General features: G+C 40.0%; 1 protein-coding gene across 1 annotated transcript in view; it reads left to right on the top strand.

Annotated features, from left to right (window-relative positions):
* The first annotated feature begins 3,414 nt into the window (after positions 1 to 3,414).
* Positions 3,415 to 18,130, top strand: part of LOC119883271 (cGMP-inhibited 3',5'-cyclic phosphodiesterase A-like) — an 83,641-nt gene continuing 68,925 nt past the window's right edge. The window contains exon 1 of the mRNA XM_038693838.1: positions 3,415 to 4,317. Coding sequence (XP_038549766.1) covers positions 3,415 to 4,317 — 903 coding nt within the window. The remainder of the gene's footprint in view (positions 4,318 to 18,130) is intronic.

The following is an 18,130-nucleotide window of genomic DNA, read 5'->3' as shown; positions in this document are numbered from 1 at the left end:
AAATATTCTTTGGATCATAACTGAACTGAACTTTTATAAGCCTGCCATTGGCCGACTTCCGCTGTCAGAAGTAGCATTAGTGTTCTAATTAAACATCCATGAGATTTCTTTGTTGATCTGTCCAGGGTGTACCCTGCCTTGTGCCCGATGTCAGCTGGGATTGGCTCCAGCCACCCCGCGACCTTGTACGCAGGATAAGCGGTTGATGATGGATGGATGGAGATTTCTTTGTTGTTGAATGTATAGAAATCCCACTATTATTGTACGGAGATAGACATGATGAACACTGTCCGTCAGTATCAGTACAAATGTTCATTTCCTGACTAATTATACTTCACTTTACAGATCATTAATTGGTAAAGAAAAATTTGATGCTAAATTTAAAGATCAAGTGTGGTTTTACACGAAGGCCGAGGTTAGCTACTCACCCCAAATCACATTTGATTAAATAAATCTGTGACACCTGTGAGTTCAAGAAGAGAGATTTTTTAATAAAACTTCTTGTACATTCTGTATTTAGCTTGTAACACATGATACATGAACAAATGTGTCTTAAAAGTTCTCTGTAGCTTGATATTGGCTGTGTGTATCAGCAACAGACACAATGAAAACAGACATCGTAAAAATAGGTAAATTAATATTTGAGAAGACAGCAACACTTTGGATAAAATCAAACCTCTCAGACCCATAATACACACATTTAATTATATTTCTGCAAGTCTTTTAGTGAGCTTGTACAGCTGCAGCGTACAGTATGCACTGTTACATACCACAGACATTTTACCAGCTTAAAGGAACATTTTGTGAGCAAATGCTGTCATCCAGTCTGACAGGTCAGAACATCATTTACACATGATGTCAGTATAAATATATACTATCAGGATGTATAAGTGTGAGCAACCACAAATATACAACCTGATGAAATCCACACACAAACTCAAACCCAGTTCTATTCAAGCATTGCGTAATGATAGATGACACTGTTACAACACTTCCTCAGTACAGAACTGCGTCTGGACAACATCACTGATGGCAAAGGTCAGAGAATGTTATTATCATGGCTACCTTTGCTAAAATGTGATTTGTGACAGTGTGTTGTGTTGATGTAGAGCAAAGACAGAGCTGAACCCTGCAGGAGCTGGGCAACACCGAGTCCGCTCCTTTATTGCACCTGTGGGTCATGATGCACAGGACCATGTCACCATTCATTTTGAGTCCAAAATTTTTGACAGTGACATTAAAGTAATTTGTCACATTGCAAGGTTGTCATCCAGTATAAAAAAATATAACAAAAGAAAGCTAAAACTTATTTGGCCTCCTGTGCATTAAATGTTCCTCTCTGAGCCCCTCTGACATCCAAACTAGGTTTCTACAGAGTTTGAATAAGTATGAACAATTTGTACTGGCAAATGTCCACTGTCCATTGTGATGGGATGACTAAAACATGAGATTTATGCCCTGATTGCACTCAACTGATTGTACTGACCCATGTTGCGTAACACCACTATAATTAAACGCTGTTCTTATGTTACATCATAACTCAAACTACCAATGGGGGAAAGGACAGACCTCATACATTTCTGATGCATATCTACACAAAACAAACTTGTGTTAGGCTGCTGTTTTGACAGATGTTTTTGACTTAAGCAACTCAGACATAATACAACATTTGTCAAAGTCAAGTCAATTTCATTTATATATCCTAATATCACAAATCTGCAACAGAGGACAGATCCCTCTGCACGGAGGGTAAGACATGCTATAGATGTAGTGTGTATAGAATAGATTAGTGTTATAAAATTGCAGTATGGACATCCAGAACATCTGGAGAGAGGCATCGACAGCCAGGGGAGAGAGAGAGAGGTCCCAGGATGGCTGATAGTTCAGCACGGAGAAGCCTGAGTAAAAAGAGATAGGCACACAGCTTGGATGTGGAACACAGACAAACAGAGGGTAAGAGAGATGCAGTGGGCTTGAGTACAGCATTCACATCTCCAGGACAAACATGGACTATAAATACTAGGCTTAATAGATTCATAGACCAACACGCCTGGAAGAATAATGGCAACGGGTAATAAAAGAATAATCAACTAAGGGAAAGTGCCTTGTGATCTGATATGGATACGGAGCCAAAGACAGGATGTTAAAATTGGTATAATGTGGTCAACGGGCAGCTTTCTCAACCATTTGCAGCATTTTAGTATCAGCAGGCATGACAACACAACATTACATAAACATTGTAATACCTTTCCTTTTTCAGAACCAGTTTATATGATTTAGTTGAACTAATACCCACTACAGAAAGAGATGACAGACTTGAAATGGCTTTACATGATTGCAGCGCATCCTCTTAAATCCTCATAAAATGTAGGGCAAACAGGTGAAGGCTTCTAACTTGTCCTTGGCCAGTCTACCACACAGGAGACAGAGGAGGATGTGATTTAGGATTTTAATCCAGCAAAAAAAAATCATGGGTAGCAAGATGATTATTGCTAGAGCTAAATGCTGCTTTTTGTTGTATGTAGGATTGTGCTTTTCATTTTAGGGTGTGTCTGTTTTTTGTCCATGAAAAAGACCACTGAAGGCATGAAAGTGGAATAAGTTGCTTCCTCTGGCGGTGAAGACACTTGGCAAATAATAAATTCATTACAGGGGTTTCTAGTAAGCTGTCTTTGTTTTGAGTGATCTTAGACTGATAAATGACATAGTTAAAGTCATGTAGTACAAGTATGATATCCTTTTTGGTTTCCTGTCATACATTTTAGAGTTACTCCAGTAACTCTAAAATGTATTACAGGATAACTGTAGTTAATTCTCATAATGGGCTGCTCAGATCTCCCAGAACAAGCCAGGAAATCTTCATGTAAACATGGCATCCATCCACAGCGAACTGAGTCACATCCATGGGCGGACTGCAGCCTGCAGAATGAACAGAAACAGTGGGAAAGCTGAAACGTGACGGAGGAATCACCGAAGCGGCACAAAACAGGGATAGTGTCTAGTGGGAGGGGAGAGAAAGAGAGAGAGGGTGAGAGAGACTATGTGGGGGAGTCGAGGCAGTGGCCTAGATGTGTGAAACGCCAGGGGTTGCTTTTTTTGGTTCACTGGTTGACTACTAGGGGCCACTCAATAGTGGACGAAATGTCACGGGGAAGTTCTGAACCACAAAACTGAAAGAAAAGTTGTGAATCCCATAAGTTGGCAGTTTTTAAATCATATGCATTAGCTATTCAACTTTTGTTTCGGAGGCGAGAAACTGATCAATAGTTTGGTGTCAACTGCGCGCAGAGAACATGCATTACCATGGGAATTACAGGTGTAAAATGAAAACTGAGATAAACACACACACAGACTAAATCTTAATCTAATATTTTCCCGGTCGGTCAGTGCAGCATTCCGCTTGACTTGATAGCGATGGCCTTGGAGGCAGACAGCGACAGAGGTTCATCAAGAAGCGCTCATGAAAAATATCCCCGGGCAGCGTTGGAGCGCAACGGCTACGTGAGGACATGTGTCACCCCGTTGTACCAGGACGCACGGAGCCAGTCGTGGCTGAGACTCGCCGTGACATGGACTTGCCGAGGAGTGTCGTCTGCGGTCTACGTTGTCTCCGTCTCCGTTATCCTCGCTCTGCTGCTCAGATTGGTCGACTGGGATGCAGGCAGCAGCAGCAAAGGAAATAGCAGCGGCTCCCGTCCTCATTTCGCGGCGGGCTGCGCTGTGGAGCTGCTTCTGACTGCGTCTTACTGCATCTCCCCCGTTTTTACACTCGTATGTGCCTTCTTCTGGGTCGGACTGTATCTGATTCGCTGCAGGGTGCTCACCCGTACCGCGGTTTTTTTGTTAACGCTGTGCCACTTGGGCGAAGCCGCGGCGCAGTCCCTCCTGCGCGGCGCCGAGGAACAGCTGCTGTCGTTGCCCGCAACCCTGGTTGTCCTCGGCTGCCTGGGTAGCGGGGCTCTGCTGGTCGTCCGGCTGCGTCAGGGAGTGTCCATCCTCCTCTTCATTAGCGTCATCAGGGCCGTCTCCCTCGTCTCTCTGAGCCGAGTCCGGGCCAGCTGGAGACCCTACCTGGCCTACCTGCTGGGACTGCTGGGGGTTTTGCTTGCGAGGTATGCTGACCGGCTCCTGCCGGCCCCAGGGACCAGCGGGACGGGGTGCTGTGGCTCTGTGACCGGGGCGAAGGAGGAGGACATCCCTGTCTTCAAAAGGAGACGGAGGTCCAGCTCCATAGCGGCCTCGGAAATGATGGCTCACAGTCAGAGCAACAGCAAGTCCCACCGCAGGACTTCGCTGCCTTGCATTCCGCGGGACCAGGTAAGACATGTCCAACATTGGACGTCTGAACCAAATCATATTAAATGTTTTGTTATTGCTTTGCTTATGACCTTTCAACAACTGCCGACCTATACTCCTCTCTTCAGCCGATGGCATGTGTGACAATTTTACGCGCGGTTCCTTCATTAAAACGGGCCAACTGAGATAATATAGCTTGTAATAACAAGCTTTATCATTATGATACAAATGATTTGTTTGCTCCAAAGGCTTACTCATGACTAGACTCATTACTAGTGCAGTCATTTAGTGATTTACGCCTTTTATGGTGTTTTGAAATTCAACGTCCTCTGACACTGCTGTTAATTTGGTCCTCATCATTGTGCTGCGCCCTGTGTTTGTGCTGCTGATAAGCAAATGGATGGTGCACTTAGCGTGCCAAGTTACTGTTTGCCTGTGTGTGTGTGTGTGTGTGCGCGCGCGCGCGTGCATAGGTGTGAGGTCATATCTAAATATTTTGAAAGCCTCTGTTTATCCTGGGCGCTGACCAGCGGTGTGCTGCACGTGTTCCCAAACTTTACACATGATGGAGCCAAATTTGATACAACTGTGTCCTCATAATAACCTCTTGTGTTGATATAGCGTCAGTGGAAACGACATCAGAGAGGATTGTGAATCGTCATAATTAGTTACATTTCACTCTTATTCTGATGTTTGAATTAAAACGAAGTATCCCTGTTGTTTAACTCATTGATACTTGAGGTCCTTGGACGTTTTGTGTCCAATGTTTTGCACACTTTCAGTGTAAAGAATGGACAGATGAAGTTGTAGTGATATGGGGAGCTGTTTACAGTGTGACCCGTGATAATTAGCTGGATGTGCCAAAAATCCATGAATGAGGTGTGTGCTCTGCCTGCCCTGGATACTGGTTCAATGAGCTAACTTGGAGCTTGAAGCACATCTATGTTTGTTGTCAATCTTGAGCTGCTCGCATCCCAAAAAAAGAAGCAGGTTCAGAACATTAAATTGTGTTGGATTGTTTTTCATTGAAAAAGTATACTGTTTGGGATTATTTTCAGACTGAAAATAATCAGTATGAATCAGTATGTCAACTCAGCATCTGGTTCATGTTCGGATTCAAATGTGCAGGTGTAAAGATGTGTATGTTAGAGAGCAATCTTTCAGCAAATGCTTCTGACTGTTATTGACTCCTGGTTGTGAACTGGCTTACTATAAGATATCTATATTTATGGTTTACAGAGAGAATTGTTCTTTCATGATTGCTGATTGCTGTGCAGCCTATAATGAATAACAGCAATATGGAAAAAAATGCTTTTTTAAAACTGAAATGGTCTCTATTGCCTCTATTTCCACATGTGCAATGTTACTTTGATCTACTCAATTTAAAAATAGTATTCTACATGTTCTACACCTATACTGAGGTTCTTTGCCTGTTGAATCTACAATATTTATAGCTTAACCTCAATACTGAGTCTATCCCGACCAGTGGGCAAGTTACTCAGAAATTTTAATAAGTTACTAGTTATTTATTACTCCTTAAAAAAGTAATAAGATTGCTTTACTTATTACTAGGTGATAACAGTAACTAGTTACGTTACTTTAGGATTGGGCGATATGGCCAAAAATGTTATCATGATAAATCAGTCATAAAAAAGTTCCATATATTTCAATATTGATAATTATTTTATTTATATTTATTATTATTAGTTTAAAGGCTGATTTTTGTTCCTGAGTAAAAGTTGAAGAAACCTGATGATTAATTGTGGTTTAAACTCTTTATGGTCAACACTTGTGGATCACTTCACAAATCTGAGGTAAAACATTCAAAACAATTATGATAAAATCTTTGTTAACGAATATGCATTAGTAAAATTAAGTAAAAGCTTTTTTCAGTCCTTTTTCCTCACCAAAATAAACATCAATAAAAAATGAAGTCCTAATACGTGTATGATTCAAGTGAATAAATTCAAACATTTATTGAATATTTATTGAACATTTTTTATATTGTTATTGAAAAAACTTCTATTGCAATAATTATTTTTATTGTTTTATTGTCCAGCTCTACGTTACTCGTTACGTTACTATATTACTTCCACTATCAATAATGGTGATACTTACAGCTGTTGAAGGAACGCCTCTCTCCCTCGTTCTCCATTTTCCTTTAGCTTCTTAGCTAACAGCTGATTTGAACAACATAAGGTCTGGTGACACTGACTTGCAGTGCAGTCGCGCATTCACGTCAAGGATGGTGCATTCATTAACACAGCGTTACTTGGAGTAGAAGCTGTAATAATATAACTGTTATAAAGTAATCCATTACACTAGTTACTGGGGAAAGTAATATTATAGAGTAACGTGTTAGTGTAATAAGTTATAAGTAATAAGTTACTGAGTAACACTGCTCCCGACTACCCTTGGACTACCTAACTTGCAATTACTGAAATTATTTGAAACCCAGAACACTTGAAAAAAAAGTGTTATCCAATGTAAAGCACCTTTCAGACATGCCATGCAGGATTACTCTTTACATCCACCATAAGTCTTTATTTTGGGCTTATCATCACATTTTCTAAGAACAGAAGATGTATTACCATTCCAAAAGTGAGCTTGAAAAACAATCTGTCATACTTATGTTTTTGATAACACACTTATGTGGAGTGAAACTTAAACTGTAAATGATTTGTTGAAACAAAAAGGTAAAGAAAACATCATCTTTTAGGCCCAACAAGTGTTCCTTAATTTCTGTTTTTGGCTTATATTAAAGCAGTTGTTCCACAACTGACAATTGTCACATCATATTTTGTTGTTATTTACGGTCTGTTGCTGAAACAAGCAATGCTTCCACTGAACATCCTTTCACACCCATGTATGCCTCCTGCACTGCAAGTTATCCTCCTGCAGTCTTTGCCCCTAATTGTATGCAAGCCCTCTAATGAGAAACTGAGATGAACACCAAGAGATTTTGGGGGAATAAATGAGGAGTTGGCAAAGTTGTTGCCACATAGGAGGTAGAGATGGTGATTCATACCATATGGTTTCTGAAGAGCAATTGGGAGGCTCATTGTGGGTGGCTCCTTTCCTAACTCCTGGCGATGCAAAAATGGTCAAAGCGGTGGAGCATCAGTCGAGCTGAGGCTGGCTGAGCGAAGCCTGGTTGCTGTGGCAAACCACCTGTGACAGCACGCACCTGTCACTCAAAGTTCTCTTAATTATGCGTAACTTTAAGGCTTAATATGATTTACATGAATTTATATAAAACTCCATCCCCCGTAGAGTTGTCATGAACTTGGAAATTAGCTATAGAGACCAAACCATTTTTTGTACCAAGCGGTAAAGCGGTGTTCATTTCTGTTGTAAAGTTTGGCATTTTACCGTGGGGGTCTATGGGGATTGACTCACCTTTGGAGCCAGCCTCAATTGGGCCACTCAATTGGCACTTCCGCGTTGGCTTAATTTTTCAGCCCTGGAGGTTGCCGCTTGAGCCCTACACATGCATGTACAGTGGGGATTCACAGGGATCATCCCGAGAGGGTGAGCTTGTGTCGTACTCACCCATGTATGGCTTAGCTAAAGAAGCAGCGTAATCCTAACTGATTACACTGGTCTTTTTCCTCTGTTGGCAACTTTGCCTTGATCTCATTTGTAGATTTTGAGACTAGAGAGGGAAAGAAAATGAGAGAAAGAAAAGCTTAATAGCAGAAATCAAATTGCTCATCAATTTTCTGCTTTGTATTTGTGGTGTAATTGTAGTTAACATGGTAAATGCTTACCTTACAGTGAGATGATGGGATATTCTGTTTGCTCATTGTTAAAAGTGTGTAACTTGTATGGACCTGCATACCATCCATCATACTTTATAGCCAATTTAAAGCTGCTTTATAGCTTTGTCACTTTCCTGGATATTTTAAAATAAGCAAATCAGATTCAAATCAATAAAATGTTTTATTAAAATTATTTTACTTTATCTAGATTTTGTGTCGTATTACTTAAAGTCTTAAAATGTGTTTTTGTTATGCTTTAAAATAATTAAAATATACAGATACATGTCCTGTTGTCTTTAATAAAAACAGAAAATAGTGTCCCCCTTCCTTAGCTTCACAACTCTCAGTTTTTCACTCTGGTGCAGTTTGTAATCAAGATGGTGTAAAGCCAATTTAAGGTGTTAGGCAAATTACTTTTCTTATGTGACAATACATTATCACTGTGGCTTATAGCAAACAGTTATAGATTTAGCCTTTTATGAAGCCTAAAAGTTAGTGATTCCATTCTAGATTAGTCTGAGTCTGTACGTAGTCTGTGTGGGTGAAGGTGAGTCACCAATGGCTCAATAATAGCGGATCACATACACCTTTCAGAGTGATCTAGAATCACAAATATTGTCCCATCTCACAAATTTCATTCTCTCTTTTGGAAACAGGAGCTGATCCCACATCAGCTGTCTGACTCTTGATGCTTGGTTGTTCATTGCATATTGGTATCCAGGAAACGCTGAGTTAGAGGACTATCTGTACTATTAGAACAGCTCCATTACCTGTTCTACCCCGTCATGTCTGGAACAGGACTGATGACAAATTGGACTTTAAAACAAAAAAAATCCCCTCACAATTGACAAAATGCTGAGGACAGCGTGTCCTCTGGTGGCCTGTCCTGTGTAATCTGTAGGATCAGTGAGAGGAACATGGAGATTGATGAAGGTCACATAGGGAGAGAAACTAACAAACCAATTGCACGAGAAACACTAACAAACCAATTGCACTTTGAGTTTTGAATAAATTACCAAAATTGAACTATTTTCTAGATTATTGATTTATTGTACTTTATTTTTGTAACAAGTGTAGTTGTAAATATATAAGAGTTTTACAGGGTATACAATAATACATGACAAGGGATGCTGATAGCCACAAATAATGGATTTTCTGTTGACCTTCCTTGAGTTTTGACTTTCTTAACCAGTTAGTCGCTAACTGCTGTGTGATGCTGGACAATCAATAAAATGTGCTTTGTCAGAGCTTGTGTGCTAAAAACAGTTGCATGCTGTAGCTGTAAACAGTGTTAATGAGAGCAGTGAGCCTGAACCAAAACAATAGATGTGCAGTCTGTAAAGCCACAACAACTGGCAAATATTAAATTATGCTAGAAAGCTATATAGGGCAGCAGAACTGTGTGATAAATTGTTGTTGTGTCGTTACAGTCAGCGACCCCATTCACATTACACATGCATTGCTTCATTGTTAATTTAAAGAAATATTACTTAATGGGGGTTTCCACTTTGTTTGTTTTACCAACAATTAGGTCACTTTTACCTTAAACACACCTTGCTCAGTGATTTAGGCCTTAGTCCACACATATGCAGATATTTATGAAAACATTTTTTTCTGTCCACACAACCTTTCTTTTACCAAATATCTCTGTCCACACAAGAGTGCAAATGCTCAAACAATGCACAGTAGGTGAGTAAACAGTAATAGTAACCAGTAGCCTAACTATTATTTCTGGCATAATTCAAAGTTAACTATTATTTCTGGCATAATTCAAAGTTACAATTCCTGAACACATGCTCCAAAAACATTGGGTGCAGTATTGTCTAAAAATCTATAACAATATTATGTCTACTACTGGGTCCATGCAATTTCAATTTACAAAAAAGGCAATTACCAACTTTAACAGCAAGGCAAGTATATGCAAAATACAACTAAACTAAAAAAATTTGAGAGCTGGTCAAAACAACACTGCTATCTTATAATTATTATGTGTGGCGTTGGCCTAAAGTTTTCATTATAACGTTAACTCGCTCAGCTCACTTTTAGAAAGACCATAGTAGCAAGAAAACAGCCACACCAAAGCCATACATCAACAGCGTTTGGAATGTTTTAGTATATTTGCGTTGTCATTACTTGCACAAAAGAAACGTTTTGCTAAATAGCCAACGTTAGATGTTTCCAGCCTTTAAAGAAATGCTATGACTTTACCATCAAACTGTTTTTCTGTGACACTAACAGAGGGCTATACATGCATGGCAGAACCTTTGAAGTAATTTATAAGCCCTCGAGGCAGCTCTACTTCTTCGTCCTCTCATGTTGGACTGAGGGCTGACTGGACGCTACAGTGACTCACTATTGTCTGTCGAGGCACAAGTGGTATTACAACACCTGGGCTAGCTGGTTAGCATGCTGACTTCAGTAGATATCTCTCAACACAATACACCGATGTCTTTGACATCAGGTCAAAACTATTTTCTTCTCATTCTGTTTATAATATTACAACATTTTTAGAATGTTTTAAACTTTAATTCAGGCCATATTTAAACATTGCACCTGTAAACCGTGGACGCCAAGGTGTCATTTCCACACGAATAGACACATTTTTTCAGAGTTTTAATGATCTAAAACACCGTATGCTGGTTAAACTGTTAACTTTGCTTGGGGTATCCTGATTAACCAAAGTATTTTAAAGAACACCTGCCATCAATCTGAAATGAGTATCTTCTATGACCATTGTATGGTACATGCTATGTATACAAATAGCCATATTATCATTTTATAATTTATTTATAACATTTATTTAACCAGGAGCGTCCCATTGAGAGTAATAATCTCTTTTTCAAAGAGGACCTGGCCAAGACAGGCAGCAGAATAAAACAAACAACACAAGAGACAAGCAAAGGGGACTCACATTTCCCCACACAATAGTAAGTTTGAGTCAGCTTCGCAACCAGGTAAAATAAAACCATTTTCAACTTAAGGAATCGGATTTAAAAGCAGTTAATAATTCCAATACAGTGAATTTCAAGTCATTTTAAAACGTATTTCATGTTCTCCTTTTCTAGATGTGTCTATTAAAGTTGCAACATCACCTGTCAGTGACAATGCTGCAAAATGATGATGATTCATTAGTATCAAAAATACTTGCTTTTCTCAATTGCTCAAAGAGTAAGCTACTTTATTATGTAAGGGAAGGCTGAATGAGTGAACAAGGGAGTGACTTCGGACACAGCCCCTGTCTGCATATCAAACCACCCCATATGGGATCACAACCCCAACAGTGAGAAAGTAAACACACTTTTTTTTGTGGCCACAGACTTTTGGAACCTGCCATTTGTCCATTCACTTGACGTATTACAGAACAGGTATTTTTAAAACGCTATACAAATTAGTCAAATCAGTTTCTCGCGTTTTCTTCATCTTCCCCTCTCCTTCCTTCTTTCTCAAAGTCTCTCTCTGGCACAAACATGGGCAGTTTGTAGGTACAGTTTATCCATACTGTAGATAATGAAGCTCTCCAGAGTGCAGTTGTACCTGAGAGAAGCGGGGGTTTTCATCAAGCGCTGGTTGTGCAGTATTTATGAAGCAGGCTGGTGCAGCCTGCCAAGCCAGAGGCAAGACAGGCACTCTGCTCAACTGGAAGCTGGAAAATAGCATTGGCTCGGCGGCTTTAATTCTGTATTTTTTTTCTTTTTAAGGTGAATGGGATTTATTGTCTTGGTATTTTACTGCTTTGTAGAACAATGAGCAGAACAACGCATTTTCAAAATGGTGAGTCTTAATATTTGAGGATTATCTGCTCCATTATGGACTAGCTCCGCACAGAGGCCTTGTGTTTTGACAGAAGTTGTTTGTGTTTTAGCCAGGGTCTCAGTGGGATGGGGATTTCGGGGGGAAAAGGCCTCGGCTAGTGGTTTTTTAGGTCACATGCAATTGAAAAGTACGCTCCATACACGATAACGACAGCCATAAATAGAATGTCTAAAAAAAGCAACAACATTTCAAAGTGTTTGTTTTTTTAATGTTTCATCATGCAGTTGTTCTTTCCTTCTCTATTACGGAGTCACAATAGTTCATTACAGAAATGTCAGCACTCGTTTCATCCAAGGCCATCAGAACATTGCCAAGTTATAATAAGTTGCACTACATTGTAAACATGTCAGAGTGCAGGGTGAAACAAATGAGTTTTCTTGTCATTTTGAAATCTCTGGTCATTTAAAAATTTAGTTCAGACCATGAACAAGGTAACTGTGTTGCGTAACATATTCACCATCTTATCATCATATACAGTATCTGCGTGAGAGGAGAGGGGGATAGGAGGGAGGGAGATAGATTTTAAAGCATGTGCTCAGAGATCTATTTGAAGGAAGGCCCACATTCTCTCATTGACGCAAATTCATTTCCAGGGAGACACACAACCTGTTCTGGTTGCCAGAGTTATCTTACTTTGTGTGGCACTGAGGCTTATTATACCTTTAATGAGATAATGGAGAATATTGGGGTTTGTTTTATTTCTAATGAATACATAACACAGTGAGTGATATTGAAAGATTATGCAAACCTCTGGATCGCGTTCAATGACCATTACATCTGCTGGACTTAGTCATCTTTAACTTGTCCACTTGTGTGGCAACACAGTAACAGCAGGAGTGAATGTAGATAAAAGCCCTGGACTTTTATTTTTTAATTGGGCTCAAGTGAGAATGCATGCAGATGTCATACAAACAACACAAGACATTCTTCATCTGCGGATTGTAACCATCACACTATGTGTGAGAATGCATGCAGATGTCATACGAACAACACAAGACATTCCTCATCTGCGGATTGTAACCATCACACTATGGCATGCTTCTGCTTGTGTGTATGTGTTTTGTGTGACACGTGTGTGATCACCACAAAGAGATAGAGGGAAGTAGAGAAGGAGGTATCTTTACTTATAAATCACTGTATGTATAAATCACTTTACATATACACTACTGCATATTATATGTGCAGATACATGCAGTTCAACTAGGCAAGCAAACTCGTACTTCATGTATATATCATGTATGCACACCTCTAAGAAAGACTAACAGTCTCTCATTCAGTATGAAACAGAAAAAGGGAAGATATTTTCATCAATAAGTACATTTAAATCAGATATAGACAAAACCCCTGGTATTCATTTTCAGTAAAAAAAAAGACAGATGAATGCAAATTCAATCATGGGCCAAAAGCGGCAGCGTATAATCAAATGAATTACCAACTCTTCTATTCTGTCCTACTTGATTGTTCATCTAGAAGAAGGGAATGAATAAAAATGTGAGATAGATAAAGCAAGCCCTCAAAGAGCAATGTTTTGGAGGGAAGTGGACAGAGATGTGCAGAAATTAAAACAAATGGTTAGAAAGTAGGAATTTAGTAGCCAGGTCTGTGCTGCCAGAGGTGCAGCTGTAGCCTTCGTGAATGGACCGTTTCATTCAGAAGAAACACTAAGGGAAAACAAGAAAGATAGACCGGAGATAGTGGAACAGAGAAGGAAAGATGGGTTAAAAAGAACACAACAACATTAGCACAGGCCGCATCCAGCCCCAAGCAGCTGTCAAAAGTGTGTGTGTGTGTGTGTGTGTGTGTGTGTGTGTGGTGAGCAGGGAGGGAGTGAGAGGAGGGGAAAGAGAGAGTGTTGAAAGATTTGCTGGGGGGGGGGGAGTGAGAGGAGGTTTGCTGCCAAGGACAGCAGAAGTGTTGATGGTAAAAGTACAACTATCTGGTCTCTGTGTTCAACCGTTCTAAACACACCATCGCTCTGAGCTCTCACATGGACTCACTGCTGAGGCAAGTTTGTGTGTGTTTGTGCGACAGATATTGTGCACGTGTTTGTGTGTGTTTGTCTCCACGTAATGTGAATATGGCTCTATGCCACAAGTTCCCACAGAGAGAGGAGAGGGGTGGAGGAAAGAGCAAAAAAAAAATTTGAGTGTGAGAGTAGCCTCCACAGGGTGCTTCTGAAAGGCAGCAGCAAATAATTTTAACCTGGCCTGGCCACTACTGTATACACGTGCTCTCTCTCTCACACACACACACACACACACACAGGCTTCCCTGCTGGCGGTCCACATGAGGTTTGGTGGCATTGGACAAGGATTGCCTTGTTTCTCGATTCAATGGTGTGTTTTAGCTCCAAAATATTCTTGGTGAGAGGTGAGAGGGGGAGGGTGATTGGCCTGACCAGGGGCAGCATCGACAAGCAGAATCTAGATCTGTCCATATGTCTGTCTGGCTTTCTCTTGCACTACAGTAAACACTCTCTCCCATGTAGCAGACATTCAGCAGGTGAGAGTTATAAACAGCCCTGCTGTGACTGTTCTGTGTGACTACTTTACTTTCACGACATTTGTCAGTTTCAGCTTTTTCAGAAAATCACATGTGCAGTTCTCCTTTCACACGGCTAAAGGAGGGACTATGGATCCCCAGGTTTTACCTAGCAAATCCCCTGAAAAAAACTAAACCAAAAAAGAATCTGTCCTGTTAAAAAGCAATACAAGCCACATACAGGCCTCAGCACTATTGTCATCCAAAAACTTTTAAAGACACTTAAAATAAATATAATGTTACTCTACGTACCTTTGTTTTATATATATATGTAGTATCATCTCCCTCATATGGCACTATGGGTCCACAAAACCAGTCTTTTTTCTTGACAGTTAGCTGTATATTTAAACGTGTCACACTGAGGAGAGTTTGACATTTCTTAATGAATGTAAGGTAAGGCAAGGCAATAATAAGCAGGGAAACAAAATAGCAAAGCACTGGGCAGTGCATCAGCCCAACAATGAGACTGGAAAAGATTGGAAATTCTCTGTTTATGTTGTTTGTTTTTTTTCATCATGAGAAAGGAGTATGTCATCTGTATGCCAAAAGTTTCCATATTATGGAAGAACCTATATTAGGCTGTGGCCACCCGGAGTTGTTATCAGGATAAATTCATTGTTTGATTTTGGTGTTTTCATGGTATTTGTTGAAAAAAAAAAAAAAGATAAAAACAACACCAGCAAATCCTTTGAAAGCAAAACTTTTTGGATCTTGGGGTAGAGAGCATTATTTATTCAGTAATCTCACACAGTAACACCATTTTGGGGCGACATTTGTAGGAATCCTCATTTACATGTAGAACCAATTGAAAATTCTGCCTTTGGCCTTTATTATCCTGCGTTCTATGACGACAGTTTCTCCAAAATGCTGTTCCAGATTATGTATTCACACTATTCATAGCACTCCCACCTCATTTGGGAAGTTTAAGCATTATTTAAGTCAGTATTTCTGTAAACTTAAGGCCTCTAGTGAGTTCAACCTCTGACTCATCTGCACATATATGACTGGAACCAGGATGACAGAGAAAATAGTGTGCTACAACCCTGGCAGCAATAAGTGGAAAAATGGGAAAAATTACTTTAGGTGAATGGGGCTGCAAGGCCAAAGTGACAATTTATGAGACTGTGAAGTCTCCCAGTTCCCTACAATAATGACAGCTGATATGACACTAGCTGTCATTATTTAAAGCTCTAATCAATGCTGTATTTTTGGGATTAATGCTGAACTATGTGTAATGTGAGGGGATTGCTCATAAGAACAAACTCATAGACAACTACCTCCAAACTCTGCAGTTCCCTTCAGCTCATCTCACCTCAGGTAATTTGTCAGTGTCTTTTAGCTAATTGTTCTGATTTTACATAGTATGAATTTGCTGTTTTCAATTCCATGAGCACCAATTCTGAGCTGCACAGGAACCTGTTTTCAGTGAAGAAGCACCAAAAAATGTGCATCTGTTTCTGCGTTAACTATATCGACTTTACTTTATTTTATCTCGTGTTAGTATGAATACTGAATTTGTGTAAATCTGTTATCAATTTATTTTGTACATACTGCACTTGATGCGCCCTCTATTGGCAAATGAAAGTTAAATCACTTTCCTCTTCCTCTTCCACCACCCTGTTTGGTGTCTTTTCTGCACAGCTAATGATGTGTGTATAACAAACCTTGCATAAAGACACGTGCGGACAAAAACTGTACACACACACACACACACTGAGCCTGGCCTTGGTGAAGCTCCCAGATGTGCCGTGTCCTCATAAAGCAGGACCTCTATTTAGAACGAGTGTAAGTGTCATTGTGGGTTAGATCACTGACCCAGTCAAGCAACGTCTCTTTTTCTCTCAGTCACACACAAACACACACACACACACACACACACACATGCTGTCAGCTGCCAACCTCATATGTGTGTATGTTTATCACATATGTTGCAATACAATCAGCAGCTCAGTTTCCTCAGTTGCTTCCATAATACAAAGCTTCCAGGAATCACCCACTCTCTTTCCCTGTACCCCACACACAGACACACAATATACTGTACTGTGAGTACAGAAGACACTCAAATAAATGTTTTTGTGATGAATACAAATCACTGCTGCTTTCATTGCAGCCTCTCTGCTTGGCAGTCACTATATCTATGCTTCGTTGAGCACATGCTCAAATACAGGTGCGCGTGTGTCTTTCCTAGTGGTTTATGCTCGGTCAACAGTCTACTGACAGTGTGTTTGTCTTGGACGCCTCCAGCCTGCCTGTAGATTACCCAATCAGATAATCAAGGGTATAATTGCATCACATGCATCTGGGAGTGTTTTTCCCTTCCATTATCCCTCATAATGTACACATACATGTCGCACACACACAGACACACACATGCTGCAGACACACATTGATGATGTAGGTACAACAGCTAATTGCGAGAGGTTGTCTGTGTTGAGACACAAGAAGTCCACATGTGGTGTCATCTGGACATAAAAATGCAAAAGCTGTGTCTTTACATGCTGTACTCTGTTTTGACAGGAGAGCATCACTGAGACAGACTCTGGCATACCTGCTCCTTTGAAACTGTGTTTGAAGTTATTATAATGATTGGGAAGTGGACCGTGAAATGACGCATAACAGACTACAAGGTTACTTTGCCTCTGATGTTTAAAATAACTCGCAAGGAGTATTTCGGTATGTAATGGGCCCTATTTTGTAACAGGTGATCCAATGGACTCATTTTTACATTGTACTAATGAAGGTTTTTACTGCGTTTTTATAGTTTATACATTGTCAACATCTGGTCCCTTATTGGAAGGCATTTATTACTGCAGTTGGATGCTTATCTTATCACATGCATCATTAATTACCAATGTAATGCCATTTTGTGATGTGATGTAATTAGCTAAACAGTGTGTTAGTTTAACAAAAGGTACATAACTTTTATATTGATTTCTCATTCCATATAGGGGATAAAGGTCCAAATCTTCAAGGCCCAAACCTTGATTCACATAAAAAAGAGGGAGCCTCACCACCAAAACACAAAACACAGGTGGGAATCCCATATGTGTTGGCAGGTCTTTTAATACTGGGATCAGCACTGGCCATAGGCTAAAATAAGTTATGTTAGGTTCTGATGCATAAGCCTAGATCACAAGCCCCTTTGATCTACGTTAGGATCCATGTGGTGTTTTAAAATGAAAAGGAAATGCTTTTTTAAAGGAGACCTATTATGCTCATTTCTAGCTCAAACACTTTTACTATGGGATTCCAGTAGTAGTAGTGGAGTAGTTCTGCATGATTCACAGAAAAAAATCCTTATTTATCTTATACTGGACCTTTAAGCAGTCTCTTAGTTCATCTGAAACAAGTCATTTTAGCTTGTGTCTCTTTAAGACCTCCTTTATACACTCAGTTCTGTGAGCCCGTACTGCCTTCGCATCCTATTGCCGCTGTGCTCAATGGCATTTGACAGCTTTAATTCATCTTAGAAAATAGCGATGTGAGGCACTGAATTTGATGAATTTACTGTTTCTCACAAATGAGAAAAGAATTAAAGCAGTAGACACTGTCGGCAGCCCCAACAGTGTTTTTAGGAGCTGGTGTAGGCACCAGATATGCTTGGCCTGGCAGATCTGCTTGGGCCTCATTGATTTTCCATAACATTATTCACTTTATTATGGTCAAATATGAATGATATTTTAAGGAGTTTCTAGATGAACAGATGGCTTTAAAGAAAC

This window comes from Micropterus salmoides, unplaced genomic scaffold (assembly GCF_014851395.1).
Source record: "Micropterus salmoides isolate LMB-PRFRI ecotype aquatic unplaced genomic scaffold, ASM1485139v1 Ms_hic_scaffold_3, whole genome shotgun sequence".
Taxonomy (NCBI): Eukaryota; Metazoa; Chordata; class Actinopteri; order Centrarchiformes; family Centrarchidae; genus Micropterus; species Micropterus salmoides.
The sequence above is the reverse complement of the archived record's forward strand: the minus strand, read 5'-3'. Positions and strand labels throughout refer to the sequence as shown.